Genomic DNA, 21596 nt, shown 5'->3' with positions numbered 1-21596 from the left:
ACTGTTTGACTACCTGTGTAGTAAAACATCTGATAATCGCACATGAGGCTTAACACAGCTTCCTGTATAGTAACGCATCAAATACTCTCATGTCAGATGAACAATCGTGAAATATATTGGGAAGAGAAGTAATTTGTATTCATGTGAAGAGAAAATGCGAAGTCTGAAATGACTGCAGCCGAAAATGCAGCCCATTTATTCATGCTGTATTAAGATTTAGCTGAAGTGTTCTTGTCATCAGAATGTACATTCCAGTCAAATTTCACTTTACTTCAAATAAGTTTGTTTAAAATAGCATGAAACATCAAAAACTCCTCTGTTAGATATAACACAGCTACCTGTACAGTAAAGCAACAAGTACTCTAATGTTAGGTATAACACAGAAATGAAAATAGAAGATGATCGATCAACTCAGCAGCTCTGGCAGTATTTGTGGAGAGAGAAACGCAGTTAACAGAAATGTAGAAGGGCCGTATGGATTCGAAACATCAACAATATTTCTCTCTTGACAGATCCTATCGGACTAGCTATTTATCCAACACTTTTTTTATTTCAAATTTCCAGCATCTGTAGTTTTTTTTTGTTTTATATGAGGAATAATGCAGCCACCTGTAGAGTGAGATTACAGCTAAGCAAAAGAACCAGAGGAGGAATGAGAAGTTTTTTTTAATGCAGTTTACTGTTTGACCTGAAATACAAAACAAGGGTGCCTTTCAAAAGGGTGTTGGATGTATCGGAAAAATTAATCATTTGCTAGGCTATTGGGACAAAGCAAAGGAGTGAGACAAATAGGATTGTGCTTTCAAACAGGCAGCAGAGGTAGGAAAGATTACATAATATCCTTTAGTACGGTACGATGCTATAGGTTTCTCTGTCCAGAGCAGTTCCACTAGTGCACCTATTCAGAATTCCCTTCTCTCTGCATAAATGTTCTCTATGTTGTTCCCAAAAGGAAATATGCTATCAATGTGGAGAGGACTCGGATCTTTGATTCAAAGTTTACAAGTAGTCCCAATCCAGTGATGTGTTCTTTCTCTTCAGAAAATCATACGTTATTAGCATCACTGGCTGTCGTGAAGCCACAAGTCACAAAACATTAGATAAGGCCAATTAAATGTACCTAAAGATCAATGACCTCTGAGAGTTTGGGATTTAGCAAAGTGCCCTCTGTATTTCAGAAATGGAATATAAATTTCATTTTTTGTTATTTCTGCTTTGGTCCCTAAGTAACGTGAGATTTCATATCTATCCATTGCATCCGTAACTATAAACAGCTCTACACAATGAAAAAAAGGTCAAAGCATTCAACAAGTCTGTTTATTTTTGGTTGTGCAACAGAAATTGGAAATAATAACCCTTTAACTGGACATCCTAGCTTTAAGAAATTAACATTATTTTGATTGGCTGAATTTGAGTCCGCCAATCAGAAATAAATAAGTGCCTGGTGATCCTGACTGCCGTTTTCCTTCCCATCCACCATCACACACGACTCGAAACAATGCGAAATTGGAGAGCGAGCTCCGGAGCGATACAGCAGATTTTCGCAGATGCATCAATTGGGGTTTTTAGAAACAAAATGGAGACCTTTCTGAAACCATTTAGAGGATTTCTAAACAATGAAGATATTTTTTCTGCTTTGCAACCTTTTCAGCAAAGATATTAGACCGTCACAATTGCAATCTGGGGAAAAGCCGAACGCCACGGAGCCGAGCTGAAACAATTGGAATGTTTAACGCTGGCGATGAGATGTTATAACATATTTTGTATTTTAAAATGGAAACTGCTATCTTGCCTGTTTATCTCCTGGGATCTAGTTTCAGGAGAAATTCGTTATTCGATTCCTGAAGAACTGCAACTCGGTGCGTTTATTGGGAATATTGCAGAGGATTTGGGATTAAATGCTGAACTGCTTTCGTCTCGGAATTTTCGACTTGTGTCGGATCCAAGAAAGGAGCATTTTGAAGTCAATTTGGAAAATGGGATCCTATTTCTAAAGGAAAAGATTGACAGGGAACAACTCTGCGGCTCCAGCCTCACTTGTGTTTTGGCTTTGGAGGCCGTGCTTGATAATCCTCTGAATCTCTACCAGATCGAAGTGGAGATTCTGGATATAAATGATAACGCTCCCAGTTTTCCAAAGGATCAGATCCGCCTTGAAATCTCCGAGTCAGCAGCGCCAGGAACTCGATTCGCCCTCGAGTGCGCGCACGATCCTGATGTCGGAAGCAATTCCGTACAGACCTACCAAGTGGTTACAAATGAATACTTCTTGCTCAGCGTTGAGGCGGGTATTGGAGATGGCAAGTTACCCGTGCTGGTGCTGGAGAAGCCGCTGGACCGAGAGAAGCAATCGAGCCACAGGTTACTGCTATTGGCCAAAGACGGCGGTGTACCCCAAAGGTCCGGCACTGCTCGGATCAACATCATCGTTGAAGATGCCAATGACAACGCACCGCTTTTCCCTCAGCCGGTTTACAGGATCAACCTGCCTGAGAACGTGGCCAAAGGAACTTTGGTACTGCAGGTAAATGCTACTGATTTGGATGCTGGCTCTAATGGGGAGATTGTGTACTCATTCAGTAGCCATACAGCGGCCAAGGTCCGTGGGCTGTTTGGTTTGGATTCCAAAACAGGTGAAATAAGAACTAAAGCGAATTTGGACTATGAGGATACGACTGTTTTTGAGATTATTATAGAAGCAAAGGACAGGGGGCTTAATGCCAACCCAACGTACTGTAACGTTTTACTGAACATTGTTGATGTCAATGATAATGCGCCCGAGGTGAAACTGACTTCTCTATCTAGCCCAGTTCCTGAAGACTCTCTGCCTGGGACTGTGGTCGCTCTGATCAGTGCGTCAGACAGAGATTCCGGTGAAAATGGGCAGTTGCAATGTCTAATTGGAAATAATCTTCCTTTCGCGCTGGATTCGTCCTCGAAGAAGCATTTGCGATTGCTCACGCAGGGCCCGCTGGACCGGGAATATATCTCCACCTACGACGTGACGATCAGCTGCAGTGATGGAGGAACCCGGCCTCTCACCACCAACAAAACCATCCTGGTTGAAGTTTCAGACAAAAATGACAACGCGCCGCAATTTGCGCAACCGTTGCTAACAGCGTACGTGATGGAGAACAATAATATCGGTGCGTCCATTTTCTCAGTGACAGCCTTTGATCCGGACAGAGATGAGAACGGTCGACTTTCGTACTCCATCTGGGACAGCCAAGGTGAATCAGTAAGCAAATATATCTACATTAATGCAGAGACTGGCGTTATATATTCTTATAGATCTTTTGATTATGAACAATTAAAAGAAATTCGCTTTCAAGTTCAAGCGCATGATTTCGGAGTCCCACCACTCGCTGGCAATGTTTCTGTACACATTATTATCCTCGACCAGAATGATAATGCCCCAGTGATTGTGCATCCGATACTGGAGCACGGAGCAACAGTGACAGACGCTGTATCCCGATTCGCAGAACCGGGCTCTCTGGTGGCGAAGGTGACGGCCACTGATGCGGACTCTGGGCAAAATGCTCGCCTATCCTATCAGATCCTCCGTGCTACTGATTTCGGACTCTTTACAATTTCACTAGAAACCGGCGAAATATGGACAAGCCGCAGCATTACCAAGGCTGACGCGACCAAGCAGAGGCTGGTCATTCTTGTAAATGATAATGGGACACCAGCACTTTCTGCTACAATGACTATGGCCTTGTCGGTGGCAGAGCGAGATGCAGCAATGCTCAACGACCCAAGCAGTTTGTCTGATAACCCTGACTTTACTTCCAATACAAGCCTCTACTTAGTCATATCGTTAGGAATCACCTCATCCATTTTTCTGGTGGTTTTAATTATTCTAGCTGTTAAAGTTCATGAAAGCAGGAATACTTTTCGTGGCCACCACTGTGTTTTGGGGCCATGCTGTTGCTTTGAATCAAGGTATTCACGCAACGGCATTCAGAAAGCCAGCCGGAATCTTCAGATACCTCCCAACTATGTGGAAGTGTTTGGAGGCGATCCACTTTCCCAAAGTTTCCGCTACGAGACCTGTTCACTAAAGAGGGACCTCCAGTTTGTCAACACATGCAGCTCGCAAAAGAATAAAGCCAGGAGTGAAATAATTGAAAACGAGGGGAAAGCATCGTTCCCACACTGTGACAATGCTATACTTAATGAGGTGAGGCGCCAGAGTGAAAAAGCAATCGATCTTAACTGAACAAATGGAGATGGAACAGCATCGGGAACTTAGAACACTAGTTTCACTGTTTACGTGCAATTTCTTATGGCTAGTAACAAACCAGACTAGACGGGGTAACAAATCGATGTTTTAACGTTTGTTTACAATTTCCAATTGCTGTAGCTGTCACTAACGCTATACTGAACCAACCCCACCTTCACGCCCATCTCCGTCCCCTCCATTACAGCACACAGTGGGTCATTAACTAGAGGGTGTTTCACTGTTGCAGCTGAAATAGCTGCTCATGAAATTGCAAAAAAAAGGAGTAGGCCATTCGGCCCATCGATTATGCTTCGCCAATCATGGTTGATTTGATTTTTGCCTTAATGCCACTTATCCTGTCTATCCCCCATTATGATCAACTCCCTTGCTAATCAGCCATCAGAATACCTACAGTGACTCAGCCTCCAATGTTCTTTACAGATTTCCAAACATGAGCGCGCCTCTGAAAAAATAAATTCATTTTCATCTCTACCTTGAACGGGAGACCCTTTACCTTTAACCTTCCTAGTTTTAGATTTCCCCATACGAGGAAACATCGTCTCAGAATCCATCCTACCAACCCAAGCAAAATCAATTTCAGTGAAATCACCATTCATTCTTCTAAATTCCCATGAGCATAGATCCAATCTGCTCGATTTGTCTTCATAATACTACCCCTATATCCCACTTGTAAGGCTAATTTATACGGCTAAATATGAAATATTGTCTTTGGCTCAGTAATTGTGCTTAACTTCATCACAGAAACTAGAAGCAGGAGTGGGCCATTTGGCCTTCAAGCCTGCTCCGCCATTCATCATAATCATAGCTGATCATCAAATTCAATATTCTGATCACCCATCCCTCCATATCCTTTGTTCCCTTCAGCCCCAGGAGCTGTATCTAATTTCTTCTTGAAATCAGATGAAGTTTTAGCCTCAACCACTTTCTCTGATAGTGAATTCCATACACTTACCACCCTCTGGGCGAAGAAGTTTCTCCTCGCCTCAGTTCTAATAGATTTCCCCTTTACCCTCAAACTATGACCCCTATTCTGAACTCCCCCATCATAAAGTCATAGAGGTTTACAGCATGGCCCAATTTGTCCATGCCATTCTTTTTTTAAACCCGTAAGCTAGCCCCAATTGCCCGCATTTGACCCATATCCTTCTATACTCATCTTACTCATGTAACTGTCTAAATGCTTTCAAAAAGACAAAATTGTACCCACCTCTACTACTAACTCTGGCAGCTTGTTCCAGACACACACCACCCTCTGTGCGAAAAAATTGCCCCACTGGATACTTTAGTATCTCTACCCTCTCACCTTATATCTGTGCCCTCTAGTTTTAGGCTCCCCTACCTTTGGGAAAAGGTATTGACTCAAGCTGTTCTGTGCCCCTCATTATTTTATAGACCCCTATAAGATCACCCCTCAGCCTTCTACGCTCCAGAGAAAAAGATCCCAGTCTATCCAGCCTCTCCTTATAACTCAAACCATTAATTCCAGGTACCATCCGAGTAAATCTTTTCTGCACTTTTTCTAGTTTAATAATATCCCTTCTGTAATAGGGTGACCAGAGCTGTACACAGTATTCCAAGCGTGGCCTTACCAATGTCTTGTACAACTTCAACAAGACGTCCCAACTCCTGTATTCAATGTCCTGACCAATGAAATCAAGCATGCTGAATGCCTTCTTCACCACTCTGTCCACCTGTGACTCCGCTTTCAAGAAGTATGAACATGCACTCCTGGATTTCTTTGCTCTGTAAGTCTCCCCAACACCCGACCATTAACTGAGTAAGTCCTTCCCTGGTTCAATCTACTGAAATGCATCACCTCGCATTTAAGTAAATTAAACTCCATCTGCCATTCATCAGTCGACTGGCCCAATTGATCAAGATCTCGTTGCAACCCAAGAAAACCTTCTTCACTGTCCATAATGCCGCCAATCTTGGTGTCATCTGCAAACTTACTAACTATGCCTCCTATATTCTCATCCAAATCATTAATATAAATGACAAATAACAGCGGACCCAGCATTGATCCCTGAGGCACACAGCTGGTCACAAGCCTCCAGTTTGAAAAACAACCTCTACAACCATTGGGAACATTCTGAATCTACCCTGTCTAATCCTGTCACAATTTTATAAGTTTATATGGGGTCCCTTCTCACTCTTCTACACTCCAGTGAATCCTAACCGCCTTAATCTGTCCTTGTATGATAGAGCTGCCGTGCCATGAATTCATTATTTTATATTTTTTCAGCAGTGACACCAGGACCCATAATTGAATGAGTATTACTGTTCAAACAACCCATTTCTACTCGATAGGGGAGGGCGGGAGTGGGGGCAGGGATGGGGCTGTTTACTGTGGAAATGTGTTATGTTTTGGAGATAGAGTTTATTAAATTTCATACTTCTTATTTGTTTCAGCAGTTAGCCACAATGTGTCCAAGTGGATTAGATATCTTTAATGGAAAAATGAATTAACAACCTGAGCACTGTGCTGAATCAAACGTTCGTCTTATCAATGAAGCATTTTGTGAAGTGTATCGTTTGATCAGGTTCTGCTATCCTGCCAATTAAGTGTCAGATCCATCCAAAGTATAATTGTTGGTGTAACTGAGTTAAAGCAGCTCCGAAATAGTGAAGGAAACGGTTAGTTAGATTTTACATTGCACAACAATAAATGAAAATATCGCGCAAATGTTTAGAAGGACAGTCCAGCTTTAAGAAATGCTCAGTATGGTGATTGGTTGAATGTGAGACAGCCTTTTTCACCAATGAAAAGCTGTAATGTGACTAGGGATCCTTACTGCCCTACCCTCCCCTTCCGCCATTCGATACGACCAGATAGCGGAACGTTGGGTAGAGCTGTTTCTTGTTACATCAGGTTTTCTGCATTAATCCACTGGTGATTTTGGAAGAAATAAGAAGGTTTGTCAGAAATTATTTCGCAGGTTTTTCTTTGAAGTACGTTTGTTGATCATGCAAACTGTCTGTTTCGCCAAACTGGAAACATAAATGAATTTTTAGCGAGGAATTATTCAACGGCGCGGCGCTGTACTCAACCTCTTGAAATGCTTTGTGCTGGAAATGGAATATTATAACATATATTGCTTATTGAAATGGCAACTTTTATATTGTATCATCTCTTCCTGGGAACTAGCTTCTGGACAGATACGTTATGCGATTTCGGAGGAATGGAATCTGGGCGCCTTTGTTGGGAATATCGCAGAGGATTTAGGTTTGGATCAAAAGGAACTCTCAGCTCGCGGCTTTCAGATTGTGCCCGGTCCCAGTAAGCAATATCTGGACGTAAATGCAGACGATGGGACTCTGTTTGTAAAGGAGAAAATAGACAGAGAGCGGCTCTGTGGGCAGAGCCACACTTGCACATTGTCCTTGGAAGCCGTGATTGAAAAGCCCCTGAACGTGTACCATTTCCAAGTAGAGATTCTGGATGTAAATGACAATGCTCCGAGGTTCCCAGAGAGCCAGTTCCGTCTAGAAATCTCAGAGGTGGCCGCCCCGGGAACGCGCTTTGCCCTGGAGTCCGCGCACGACCCGGACGTTGGGACCAACTCCGTACAAAGCTACCAGCTGGCAGCCAACGACTATTTCAGCCTGGATGTGGAGACGCGCGGTAGCGACGGCAAGTTACCGGTTTTGGTCTTGGAAAAGGCCCTGGACAGAGAACAGGAAACTACACACAGGTTAGTGTTAACTGCTAAGGACGGAGGGATTCCTGAGAGATCAGGGAGTGCTGAGATAATGGTCACAGTGGAAGATGCCAACGACAACGCACCTGTTTTTTCCCAGTCTGTCTATAGGGTCAGTCTGCCAGAGAATGTGCCTAAAGGAACATTGGTGATCAAACTAGATGCCTCTGATTTGGATGTTGGTCTCAATGGGGAGGTAGTTTATTTTTTTAGCAGTCGGACTTCGAATAGAGTCCGTGAACTTTTTGGGCTGGATCCAAAAACAGGTGAAATCAAAATTAAGAAGAATTTGGACTATGAAGAAAACAGTGTTTTTGAGATTAATGTACAAGCGAAGGACAAGGGTCCTAACGCAACCCCTGTGTACTGTCATGTGGTGGTCAATGTCATTGATGTGAATGATAACGCGCCGGAGGTGACCCTAACATCTTTGTTCAGTCCTGTTAGTGAAGACTCTCTCCCCGGGACGGTGCTGGCTCTGATTAGTTCAACAGACAAAGACTCGGGAGCAAACGGACACGTGCAATGTCAAACCCCAAATGAACTTCCTTTCAAACTGGATTCTTCCGTAAATAACTATTACAGATTAGTTACCCGGGAGGCACTAGATCGCGAGCGTGTATCAAATTACAGTGTGACCATCGTGTGCAGTGATGCAGGAATCCCTACGCTCACATCCAACAAATCCATCCTGGTGGAGATTTCCGACATTAATGACAACCCACCTCACTTTACTCAGCCTTCTTATACAGCTCATGTGATGGAGAACAATGTTATTGGTGCCTCCCTATTCTCGGTGACTGCGTTCGACCCGGATTTAAATCAGAACGCTCGGCTCTCCTATTTCATCTCGGAGACTCTGATTCAGGGCGAGTCAGCCTCCGCTTATGTCTCTATCAACTCGAAGAACGGTGTCATCTCTTCTCAGAGAACTTTCGACCATGAAGATCTCAAAAGTTTTCAAATCCAGGTCCAGGCACGGGACTCTGGCGCCCCGCCACTTTCTGCCAATGCCTCAGTGGACATCATTATCCTTGATCAAAATGACAACGCCCCGGTGATCCTGCAGCCCTCACCCGAGTTCGGCTCCACGGTACTAGAGACGGTATCCCGATTGGCAGAACCAGGCTACCTGTTGGCCAAAGTTTCTGCCACCGATGGTGATAGTGGTCAGAATGCCCACCTTACTTACCAGATTCTGCAAGCTACAGACGCTAGCCTCTTTACTATTTCACCAGATACTGGGGAAATCTGGACAATCCGCAACATTATGAATAAAGATGTTACTAAACAAAGATTGGTAATCGGGGTTAAAGATAACGGGTCACCGGCACTGACATCCACAGTAACATTCATCTTGTCTGTGACAGGAGGGGATGTACAAATGCTCTCCGATGTGACTAGTGAAGGTTCTGGGTTAGTTCCTGATGCCAGTTTTTACCTGGTGATAACTTTAGGCGCCATCTCGTTAATTTTCCTGGTGATTTTGATTATTCTGGCTGTTAAGGTCCACAACACTTCTTCTCTGGACACGTGTGGCTGTTTCGCAAGAAATTCGCGGCGTGGGATTCAAAGAGGCGGCAGAAATCTTCAGATTCCACCGAACTATGTTGAAGTGTTTGGGGGTGATCCGCTTTCTCAGAGTTTCCGCTATGATACGTACTCAACTTCACGTTCCACCAAGAGAGGTTTCCCATCATCCACTAGGTGCGGTATGTCGACACAGAAGAACAGCGCCCCAAGTGGTACTGTGGGGAATGGCGATACCCCACGTACACCAAACACTGTGCAGTACAGAGACTCTCTGAATAATGAGGTGAGATTCTTATTCGAGGGTGAAGAGAACAACACCTCCTGGGTTTGATTTGGAAATATAAATATCCACTGGAAAACAAGTCGATCATGGAGATCGGATTATACCCAAGAGGGAATCTTCCCAACCTGCTTTGCTATCTGAGTTCCCAGTCGCTAATCAAGGACTTGGACTCACTCCTGTGCTAATCAATAAGTTGTCCCTCGGTGCGTTCATATGGTTTTACTATCATGTTAATTGTGTCTTTTTGAGGAGGTTATCATTATGTACCATCCACAGACCCAGCGCTCCTCCTGCAACAGATTGTCATCTATACTTTAGAAAAACGGAAAGAAACGAAAGATTGGATAAAAGTAAATTACTGCAGATGCTGGAATCTGAAATCAAAAGAGAAAGCGCTGGAAAAACTCAGCCAGTCTGGCAGCATCGGGACTGGAAACGTCAGCTCTTTTCTCTCCTTACAGATGCTGCTACACTTGCTGAGATTTTCCAGCATTTCCTCTTTTGGAAACGAAAGGTTGATCCTTCTAGAATTCCATCTGGAACTGTGATATTGAAAGAAATTAAGTATCAATGTTCTGATGGTGATCGTCCGTATTGTTATAATTACATGAGTTACAGTTTTACGTTTAAAATGTTATGCAGATTTATAATATGGCATTTGTCTTCCTCGGGGATTTGTTCAAATCAGTCGGCTTGTATATAATTAAATGGACTCAGTAGAGTTTAAATGTTGCAAGTGAACAGAATGGGTTCCTGGAAAATGGTTCTTATGCAGGATATTATGAAGCTTCAGTCAAATCTTGCCATGCCCCTTGACGAAAGAGATGGCAGGCATTCAGGTTTTTAAATGGGGTCTGAATAAGCAATCCTTAGAAAATCCACCAAAGTTTGGAAAAAGGAAAATAAAATCTCAAAAATAATACAGGAAAAGATAGGAGAAATTTAGAGTGTACAATATTAAATGTAAACAGCAGAGACTCGAAGAGACATTGCAGCTTTAAGAAATGAGCTGTACTGTGATCGGCTCAATCCCAGTTCACCAATGAGAAACCGCATTGTGCCTGGAGATCTTGACTGCCCTCTTCCCTTCCCATCCACCATTACGTACGACCAGATGCAGCGTAAAACCCACATAGGGAGCTGTGAGGCTCTTTACCGGGTTTTGTATTCGCATATATTGGCAATTTGTGAAAGAAATCAGAAGAAAAGGACGAAATCTCAATGAGAATTTAAAAGAAATACCGGTATCTTTCTGAAATACTGCCCCTTCATCATTGAAAATGGTTGCTACTGAATCTTATTTCAAGGAATTATTGAATGGCGTGTCGCGCTGAAGTAATTGGAATGCTTTGTGCAGGAAATGGGATTTTCTGAAATATATTGGCTGCTAAAATGGTCACTTTTACACTGTGTGTTTTTCTTCTGGGTTCTGGTTTCGGGACAAATTCGCTATTCAATTCCTGAAGAATTGCAACTGGCCGCCTTTGTGGGGAATATCGCAGACGATTTGGGTTTGGACGTGAAAGAGCTCTCGGCTCGCAGCTTTCGCATTGTATCTGGACCCAGGAAGCAATATCTGGATGTAAATTTGGACAGTGGGATATTGTTCGTGAAAGAAAAGATCGACAGAGAGCAGCTCTGTGGGCCGAGTCCCATTTGCACATTGTCCTTGGAGGCCGTGATCGAAAACCCCTTGAACGTGTATCATTTTCAAGTGGAGATTCTGGATGTAAATGACAACGCTCCCCGTTTCCCCAAAAGCCAATTCCGTTTGGAAATTTCAGAGGTGGCCGTGCAAGGGGCTCGTTTTGCTCTGGAGTCGGCGCAGGATCCAGATGCTGGCACCAACTCCCTACAAACCTACCAGTTAGCCGCTAATGAATTTTTCACAATAGACATCCAGTCGCGCAGTGGAGATGGCAAGTTGCCAGTGTTAGTGTTGCAAAGGCAGCTGGACAGGGAGAAGCAAAGGACACACAGGTTAGTGCTAATTGCCAAGGATGGGGGTATCCCCGAGAAATCTGGAAGTGCGGAGATAATTATTACCGTTCAGGACGCGAATGACAACGCGCCTGAGTTCCCACAATCAGTGTACAGGGTGGGGCTACCGGAAAATATATCCAAGGGAACTCTGGTCATTAAACTAAACGCCACCGACTTAGATGATGGTCCCAACGGAGAGATTGTTTATTCTTTCAGTAGCCACGCGTCCGTCAAGGTCCGGGAAATTTTTAAGGTAGATTCCAGAACTGGGGAAATTAGAGTCAAAGGTAATCTGAACTATGAAGAAAACAGCGTTTTTGAGATTAATGTGCAGGCGATGGACAAGGGGCCTGATGCAACTCCTGTATACTGTGATGTGCTGGTCAACGTTACTGATGTCAATGATAACGCACCTGACATAACCCTGACTTCGATGTTTAGTCCTGTCAGTGAAGATTCCCTGCCTGGGACGGTGGTGGCCCTGTTCAATGTGGAGGACAAAGATTCGGGTGATAACGGGCAGGTGCAATGCCAAATTGCAAACGGCTCCCCTTTCAGACTGGATTCCTCTTTGAAGAATTATTACAGGTTGCTGACTCAGCAGCCATTGGATCGGGAAAATACCCCAAAGTATGACATTACAATCCTATGCAGCGATAGAGGAACGCCTCCACTCACAGCTAAGAAATCCATCCGGGTGGACGTTTCCGATATCAATGATAACGCGCCAAGCTTCACCCAAACTTCCTACACTGCCTACATAATGGAGAATAATGTCATTGGCTCCTCTATCTTCTCAGTGACAGCTTTCGATCCAGATTTAAACCAGAACTCTCGGCTGGCCTATTCCATCCTGGAAACTCGGGATCCGGACTTACCAGCGTCCTCGTATGTGCACATTAATTCAGAAACTGGTGTCATATATTCGCAGAGAACGTTTGACTATGAGCAGATTAAAAACTTTCAGGTCCTAGTCCGAGCAGAGGACTCTGGCCCTGTGCCACTGAGCGGTAACGCTTCAGTTGACATTATTATCCTTGACCAAAACGACAATGCCCCGGTCATCACACATCCGTCGCCAGAGTATGGCTCTACGGTGTTGGAGACTGTACCGAGGTTCGCTGAGTCAGGTTACCTGGTTACTAAAGTCTCTGCAATAGATGCAGACTCTGGCCAAAACTCTCGCCTCTCTTACCAGATTTTTCAAGCTACCGATCCGGGTCTTTTTACAATTTCACCCGAATCAGGAGAAATATGGACAATTCGTGGCATTCTGGACAAGGACCTGAATCAGCAGAGGTTGGTCATTGTGGTAAAAGACAACGGGGCACCATCACTTTCAGCTACAATGACCATCATTATATCAGTGGAACGAAGTAAAACAGAAATGTTATCCGAGGTTGACAGTTTGTCTGAAGGACCTGTTTTTGCTTCGGATACAAATTTTTATTTAGTCATATCTCTGGGGTTACTTTCCATCACCTTTCTGGTGATTTTAATCATCCTGGCTGTTAAGGTTTACAGAAACAGACCGGGCGTTGGTGCTCGGACCTCTTGCCGTGGCACCTGTTGCTGCTTTGAGACAAGAACTCAAAAGGCTGCTAGGAGCCTCCAGATCCCCCCGAACTACGTAGAAGTATTTGGGGGCGATCCACTTTCTCAGAGCTTCCGCTACGAGACGTGTTCATCTTCAGATGCGATCAAGACAGACTTCCTGTTTCGCAACATGTATGGTTCACAGGGGGCCAAGGAGAATATCAACACCGGGCCTACTGGGAAGAATGAGACCCCACCAGTGTTGAACTCTGCAAATTCTAGAAATAATGCTAACAGTGAGGTGAGAGACTCGCCTAAAGGCTGGGATGGGAGAACACGGAATGTGTTTGATGCATGTGTACAGATAGCACCCTGAGAATGTCCACACGTGCAGACGAGGAACTGGGAGAGTTGCCTGCGTGGATTATCAATATTCCCCAATTCTTAAATTCAGCAACAATATACCTGGCCAAGCTAAACCTTAGAGGAGCCGCTAACATTTCCTTGATTGCTATTAACCTGTTATATCTTTAATTGTTATTCAGCACTAATTAGTTTTAAAATGTTTTGATACATGATTCAGAATGTTGTTATAGGCAAAACCCATGTTTGAGATGCTGAGAGGCTGTTTTCCTTGGCTGAAAGTGCAAGATTAATAGTTACAGTGTCAGGGTGACAGGTCAGACATTTCAAACTGCGATGAGGAAACATTTCTTCACCCAGAGGGTTGTGAATCTTTGGAATTATCTACTCCAGAGAACTGCGGCTTTTCAGCCACTGGGTACACTAAAACAGAGCTGGATAAATTTGTGGGCGAATAGTGAGCCAAGGGCTGTGGGGATAATACAGGAAAGTGGCGTTAATGAGATAGTTAAGCCGGGGCCTTATTGAATGGCGGTGCAAATTCGATGCGCCCTCGACCCTACACATGCTCTTATTCCATATGTCCTTATGGGTTAATATATTAGGACAGTAAAAATATTAGATCATTTTCTGAAACACTTTTACCAACCTAGCGAGCAAGCTCCATCTCTGTATTTTGTATAGAATATTCCGGAAGTGACTGTAAATGCGCATTTCACCTAAACCAGAAACTGCTCTATCATTTACAGACAAATATCAAGGAATGTCATTAACCTCCCTGTTCTTTTGCCAGCAAATCTTGCCCCGCAGCTTAAAATATTCTTTGGCAGAGAAAATAAAGTCAAAATATTGAAGGAAAATGGTGGAAACATTTTTAGTTGTACAACCATAAATATTACCTTTACGCAGCGGTTTTCAAAACCGTTCTAGCTTTAAGCAATGTTTAGAACGGTGATTGGCTGATTTGTTAACATCGCCACATTCACCAATCAGAAGCTAGCATTTGTCCGGAGATCCCTTTTCCCAACCCATCCACCATCAACGTAAGATCAGCCACAGTGTAAAAATGGACAGCAAGCTGCGTCTCGCTAGATTAGGATTCCTACACGCATCTATGGATGGTTTTATAATTTATAAGAACATTTGTCTCAAATAACGGCAGGATGTTCGAGTAGTCCAGGTATTTTACAAACCCTAGCTCTTTTAAGATGATATTTGGAGTTTATTAAGACGAATTGGCGAACGGAGCGGTGCTGCGCTGAAGCATTTGAAATGGTTTTCGCTGGAAATGGGATATTATAAAATATATTGCTTGGGAAAATGGCAACTGTTGTGCAGTGTCTTTCCCTTCTGGGTCCTGGTATCGGGACAGATTCGCTATTCCATCCCTGAAGAACTGCAACTGGGCGCCTTTGTTGGGAATATCGCAGACGATTTGGGTTTAGATGTGAGAGAGCTCTCGGCTCGGAATTTCAGAATTGTGCCCGGTCCCAGAAAAAGGTATTTGGATGTAAATTTAGACAATGGGGTTTTGTTTGTGAAGGAGAAAATTGACAGGGAACAGCTCTGTGGGTCGAGCCTCACTTGCTTATTGTCTACAGAAGCTGTGATCGAAAACCCTTTGAACGTCTACCGAATCGAAGTGGAGCTTCTGGATGTAAACGACAACCCTCCCCATTTCCCAAAGAGCGAAATCCGGCTGGAAATCTCTGAGCTGGCGGCTCCGGGGGCGCGCTTCCCCCTCGAGTGCGCGCACGACCCGGACGTTGGAACCAACTCCCTACAAAGCTATCGGCTGCTGGGGAACCAGCACTTCGCCCTGGACATTGAGACCCGCAGTGGAGACGAGAAGCTGCCAGTGCTAGTGCTTGAAAGGCCACTGGATCGAGAGAAAGAGTCGACCCACAGGTTAGAGCTAATCGCCAAGGATGGCGGGGTCCCCCCCAGGGCCAGCACTGCGCAAATAATAATTGTGGTGCAGGACGCCAATGACAACTCCCCCGTGTTCTCCCAGTCTGTTTACAGGGTCAGCCTGAATGAAAACGTGCCCAGGGAAACATTGGTAATCAGGCTTAATGCAACTGACTTGGATGATGGGTCTAATGGTGAGATAGAATATTCCTTTACCAGTCATACCTCCGCGACAGTGCGTGAACTATTTAGCCTGGGTTCCAAATCTGGCGAAATCAGAGTGAATGGAAATTTGGACTATGAGGAAAACAGTGCCTTTGAGATCAATGTACAAGCAATGGATAAGGGGCCTTATGCAGTTCCTGTCTACTGCCGTATACACGTGGACGTTACTGATGCGAATGATAACTCGCCGGAGGTGATAGTGACTTCTCTGTTCAGTCCCATCCGCGAAGACTCTGTGCCCGGGACTGTGATAGCTCTGATCAGCACCACAGACAAAGACTCAGGGGGAAATGGTCAAGTTGATTGCCAAATCCCAAAAAACCTCCCCTTTCAATTGAATTCTCCCTTGAGGAACTATTACAAATTGCTAACCCAGCAACAACTGGACCGTGAAAACACCTCCAAGTACGACATCACTATTCTCTGTAGTGATTCCGGATCGACTCCGCTCACTTCCAGAAAAACTGTGCAGGTGGAGATTTCAGATGTCAATGACAATGCGCCACGTTTTAACCAGGCTGCCTACACAGTCTATGTGATGGAGAACAACGTTATCGGGGCCTCCATCTTTTCGGTGACCGCGTCTGATCCGGATTTTAACGAGAACGCTCGAATATCTTATTCCATCCCGAGGGAGCTGAACCAGGACGAGTCGGTGGCCAGCTATGTGTATATTGATTCGGAGAGTGGCATCATATTTTCTCAGCGAACTTTTGACTACGAGCAACTCAAAAACTTTCAGCTCCGGGTTCAGGCACGGGACTCTGGAGCCCCAGCACGCAGCAGTAACGTTTCGGTGGATGTCGTTATCCTTGACCAGAACGACAACGCTCCGGTGATCCTGCATCCGCTGCCCGAGTATGGGTCAACAGTAATGGAGACAATGTCCCGCTTCGCAGAACCAGGCTACCTGGTCACCAAGGTGTCTGCCACCGATGCTGACTCCGGCCAGAACGCTCGTCTCACTTACCAAATGACTCAGGCCACTGACCCAGCACTTTTCACAATTTCACCCGACACAGGCGAAATCTGGACAGTCCGCGGCGTTGGGGACAACGACGCAACGAAGCAAAGGTTAACAATCGTGGTAAAAGACAACGGGACACCACCGCTTTCAGCATCTCTGACTATCAGTTTATCGGTGATCGATGGGGATGCACAGTTACTTTCTGATCTTAGCAGCTTGACAGAAAATCCTGGATTCGCTTCCGATTTGAGCTTTTACTTGGTGATTTCTTTAGGGATAACTTCTTGCATTTTCCTGGTGGTTTTAATCGCCCTCGCTGTGAAAGTGCACAAAAACAGAGCAGGGTTTACTGGTTACAGTTACGGCCTGGACGCCTGTTGGTGTTGCGAATCAAGAAACTCGCTCAATGGGATTCAGAAAGCCAGTAGAAACATCCAGATCCCTCCGAATTATGTGGAGGTATTCGGCGGGGATCCACTCTCGCAGAGTTTCCGCTACGAGACATATTCCACTTTAGAACGAGACCCCGCCTTTCCCAACACCTGCGGGTCATCTGTATTGAAATATAACGTCGGGAGTGAAAATATTAAGGGAAAATTTCCACACTCATCACCTTCTGCAAATTCTAGAAACCCTGTAATCAGTGAGGTGAGGTATTGTTTCAAAAAGGACAAATTAGATACCTCACATTTGGTTGCACTTATATGCAAATAGAAAATTCCAACTCACAGTGAACTATTTCTGTCTGGTGAAGTGAAGTTGCTGTTTAAAGTTACAATCATTTCCTTGTATTTTTAACGTATCGTTCATTGGCACTTGGTGAGGGGAGGGGGGGGTGGGGTAACTTACAATTAATGTATCATGATTGTTGAAGGACTTCCTCCCAATTGGAAAGAAATTCACAATATCGTTGACAATATGTAACACAGAGATATATTGAATGATGACTAAATTCATCTATTTAAATTACATGAGTAATTTAAAAAGCAATCTGCAAAAGATCTTCCCATCATTATTCCAATTGCTGAATTCAGCCCTGAAGAAGGCATGCGGACTTGAAACGATAACTCCTGTTTCTCTCCCCACAGATGCTGCCACACCTGCTGAGTTTTTGCAGCATTTTCTGTTTTGGTTACTGCTGAATTCACCACCGACCGCGCAAAGTTGTAACAATCGTATTTTCAGTATATTCGTTATTTGTTGACTAAGGGTCACTTATGCGGTTGAAAGCAGAATGGAGCAGGAGCTGCAATTCTAAATTAAAAACAGAAAATGCTGTATTTGTGGAGGGTGAAGCAGGGTTCATGTTTCAGGATATTGAGCTGTTATCAGAACAGAGAAGAGTTAAAAATGTAATACGGTTTGAGCAAAGAATGTGTGGGGAAAGGATGTGTATGATAGAAATGAGTCTGGGAGGCCGTAAGAAGTCTAATTTAGTGATGGGTAACCTGCAGCCTATCTTCGGTCTGACGTAAGACATTTTGTTGACAACTGCCCGTGCGTAGGATTGCCAGACTAATTTCTATCCACATAGTTTTTTTCCCCCCTACCAGTATGACTGAAGTGATAAGTAACTAAAGCACAGCCGAATGGAGTGCGGTGCATACTGATTGCTCACAACAACAACTGTGAGAGCCATGCATACTTCTACATGCAAAGTTTAAATATTAATTTTGGTTTTTACCATTTGAAGTTGATGACAGCTTTATTAATATATAAATGATTAAGCGTTTTTATATGACTTGTTGTGAAATATTCAGCATATATTAAATGTACTTAAATCTTAATTATGGGGCCATGATTAGTGAACAAGCCTGATTTTAATCATGTAACCCACTGATGCGAAGATATGCCACACGCTGCCCTTACATTGGTCTAATTGAAAGATCAGAAGTTCTGTGCATTGCTCACGAAGTGGTCTCCTCTCAGCTTTGCAGAACACCTCTTTTTAGTCTACTCCACATTTCCATTGGCCGTTCATCTTAATTCTCCACCTTGCTCTCAGGCATTGACATAGTTGCCTGCTGCACTGTTTCACAGCAGTAAGCTTCAGCAACATTATCTCATCTTTCAACTGGACACCCTAGTGTTGAGTTCAGTGATTTCAGACCATGTTCTTCCCCATTTCAGATCATCTTCTTCCCTATTGGATTTATTTTTCTTTGTTTGTTTCTGGTTTTCTCTTTTTTTTACCTTTAGCCTGCAGCAGCATCTGCTCCAGGGACTTTTTTCTGTTTCTTTTCTTGCCCCATCACCAACCTTGGAATCTGAAAATCGTATTTATTTGTCACGTAATCATCATACCTGATCGCAGATCTTCGTCTGTCCCTATCCACCCACACCTTGTTCAAAATATGTTGTTTTTCCAACTTTTCCCAATTCTGATGGAAGGTCAACAATCAAGTTTCTTTCTCCACATATCCTGCCTGATTTATGGAATTTTCCAGAATGTTCTGTTTATGTACCACATGTGTATGATTCAGAAGGCAAAAAGGGTACCAAAATGCAAATAGGAATGAGACAACTGAAGCTTTCGCACGAAGAATAGAGTTGAAATAATTCAATTAGGAATTCTGATTAAGATGGTTAAAATGCACGCCTGGCGGCATTTGTTTTGCGAGGAATTTCTATAAGATTCCTCACTTGTAGATTTATAAGAAGATCCTTAAGTTCCTAATCCTTACCCTTTCTGAGGCTTCTCTTGAAAATATTTCTGTGGAGTGGTTATCTCTAAAATAATTGACCAGCCTTGCTGGCTACATTTTTGATTGCACAGTGAGAAATGTTCATCTGTTAAGGCTGCTAGCTTTAAGAAATGCTGCCTATTGTGATTGGCTAAAGACGGGTGTAGTGCCACTCACCAATCAGAAGCCGAATGGTGACTGGAGATCCCGACTGCCCCCTTCTCTTCCCTTCCGCCATCACATACGATCAGATCCAGTGTGAAATTGGATAGCGAGCTGTGTGGCATGATATCAGGCTTTATTAATCCAACTGTGAATGAAGAATTTAGAAGATTTATCGGAAATTATCTCGGAGATTTACCACAGGTATTATGGTGCAATGTAGCTCTTCGGTTTACATGTTGAGAGATGATACGTAATAATTGTATTCCTATGAATGATTGGGCAGCGCTGTGACGTGCCGAAGGAATTGAAATGCTTTGTGCTGGAAATGGGATTTTATAACATACACTGGCTATTAAAATGGCAACTCCCGTGCTTAGTGCTCGCCTGGAATCTGGTTTCTGGACAGATTCGATATTCCATTCCCGAGGAGCTGCAGCTGGGCGCTTTTGTTGGGAATATCGCAGCCGATTTGGGTTTAGATGTAAAACAGCTCTCGAGCCGGAATTTTCGGATCGTGTCGGGTCCCAGGAAACAGTATTTCGCCGTAAATTTAGACAGCGGGATTTTACTTGTCAAGGAGACTGTTGACCGAGAACAGCTCTGTGGGTCAAGCCTCGGGTGCGCCCTGACTCTGGAGGCTGTGATTGACGAACCACTCAATGTCTATCATGTCGAGGTGGAGATTCTGGATATAAACGACAACGCTCCCCATTTCCCAAAAGAACAATTCCGTTTGGAAATATCCGAGTTGGCCGTGCCCGGATTTCGCTTCCCACTGGAGTCCGCCTACGATCCGGACATCGGCACCAACTCCTTGCAAACCTATCAGTTAGCTCCTAACCAATATTTTAATCTGGATGTACAATCTCGCAGTGAGGACGGTAAACTCCCAGTTTTAGTGATGGAGAAGCCCCTTGATAGAGAGCAGCAGCCCACACTGCAGTTACTGCTGACGGCCACTGACGGGGGCATTCCACAGAGATCTGGCACAGCACAGGTTACCATCCACGCACTGGATGCCAACGACAACATCCCTACCTTCAGCCAGTCCCTTTACAGAGTCAGTTTGTTAGAAAATGTGCCCATCGGAACGCTGGTAATCAAAGTGAACGCCACTGACCCAGATGAAGGTCCCAACGGAGAAATTGTTTATTCCTTTGGTAGCCATACTTCTGTTAAAGTGCGGGAACTGTTCAGTGTGGACCCCAAAACGGGAGAGATCCGAGTTAAAGGGCTTCTGGATTTCGAAGCAGCAAAGGAATTGGAGATTAGTGTGCAAGCAGTGGATAAAGGCGCATTTTCTGTGCCTGTGCATTGCGATGTGTTAGTGCAAATCGTTGATGTGAATGATAATGCGCCGGAGATAACTGTGACATCTTTGTCCAGTTCAGTTCCTGAAGATGCCCTGCCTGGCACTGTGATAGCTTTAATCGGTGTGAGTGATTCAGACCTGGGGGAGAATGGAAACACTCACTGTCAGATCCCCAACAGCCTCCCTTTCAAATTGGATTCAACGTTTAAAAATTATTACCGATTGGTCACCAAAGATTTACTGGATCGAGAAATGGCCTCTCAGTATGGCATCACCATTAGCTGCAGCGATGCAGGTTCGCCTGCGCTCACTTCTAACAAAACCATTCAGCTGAAGATCTCAGATGTAAACGACAACCCCCCACGTTTCTCACGGACTTCATACACAGCCTATGTGACAGAGAACAACGCCATTGGGTCTTCGATCTCATCGGTGTCAGCTTTTGATGCAGATTTAAATCAGAACTCTAGACTGTCCTATTCTATTTTAAAGACACAAGTCGGCGATATCCCAGTAACTAATTATGTCTCTATTAATTCAGGTAGTGGCGTAATATCTGCTGAGCGTTCATTTGACTACGAGGAATTGAAGAGGTTTCATGTCCACGTTCAAACTGCTGATGCTGGGGTCCCACAGCTTAGCAGTAATGTGTCAGTGGAAGTGATTATTCTAGATCAGAATGATAAT

The 21596-nt window shown here is 44.1% G+C and overlaps 1 protein-coding gene across 1 annotated transcript in view; it reads left to right on the top strand.

The window, feature by feature from the left end:
• Nucleotides 1-21596, top strand: part of LOC145351623 (protocadherin Fat 4-like) — a 101874-nt gene that overhangs the window by 12018 nt on the left and 68260 nt on the right. Inside the window, exons 4-5 of the mRNA XM_080201195.1 lie at nt 1815-4183; nt 7262-9763. Of these exons, the coding sequence (XP_080057321.1) occupies nt 1815-4183; nt 7262-9763 (4871 nt within the window). The remainder of the gene's footprint in view (nt 1-1814; nt 4184-7261; nt 9764-21596) is intronic.

Source organism: Carcharhinus amblyrhynchos, chromosome 13 (genome assembly GCF_965287045.1).
Source record: "Carcharhinus amblyrhynchos chromosome 13, sCarAmb.v2.hapA, whole genome shotgun sequence".
Classification (NCBI taxonomy): domain Eukaryota; kingdom Metazoa; phylum Chordata; class Chondrichthyes; order Carcharhiniformes; family Carcharhinidae; genus Carcharhinus; species Carcharhinus amblyrhynchos.
The sequence above is the reverse complement of the archived record's forward strand: the minus strand, read 5'-3'. Positions and strand labels throughout refer to the sequence as shown.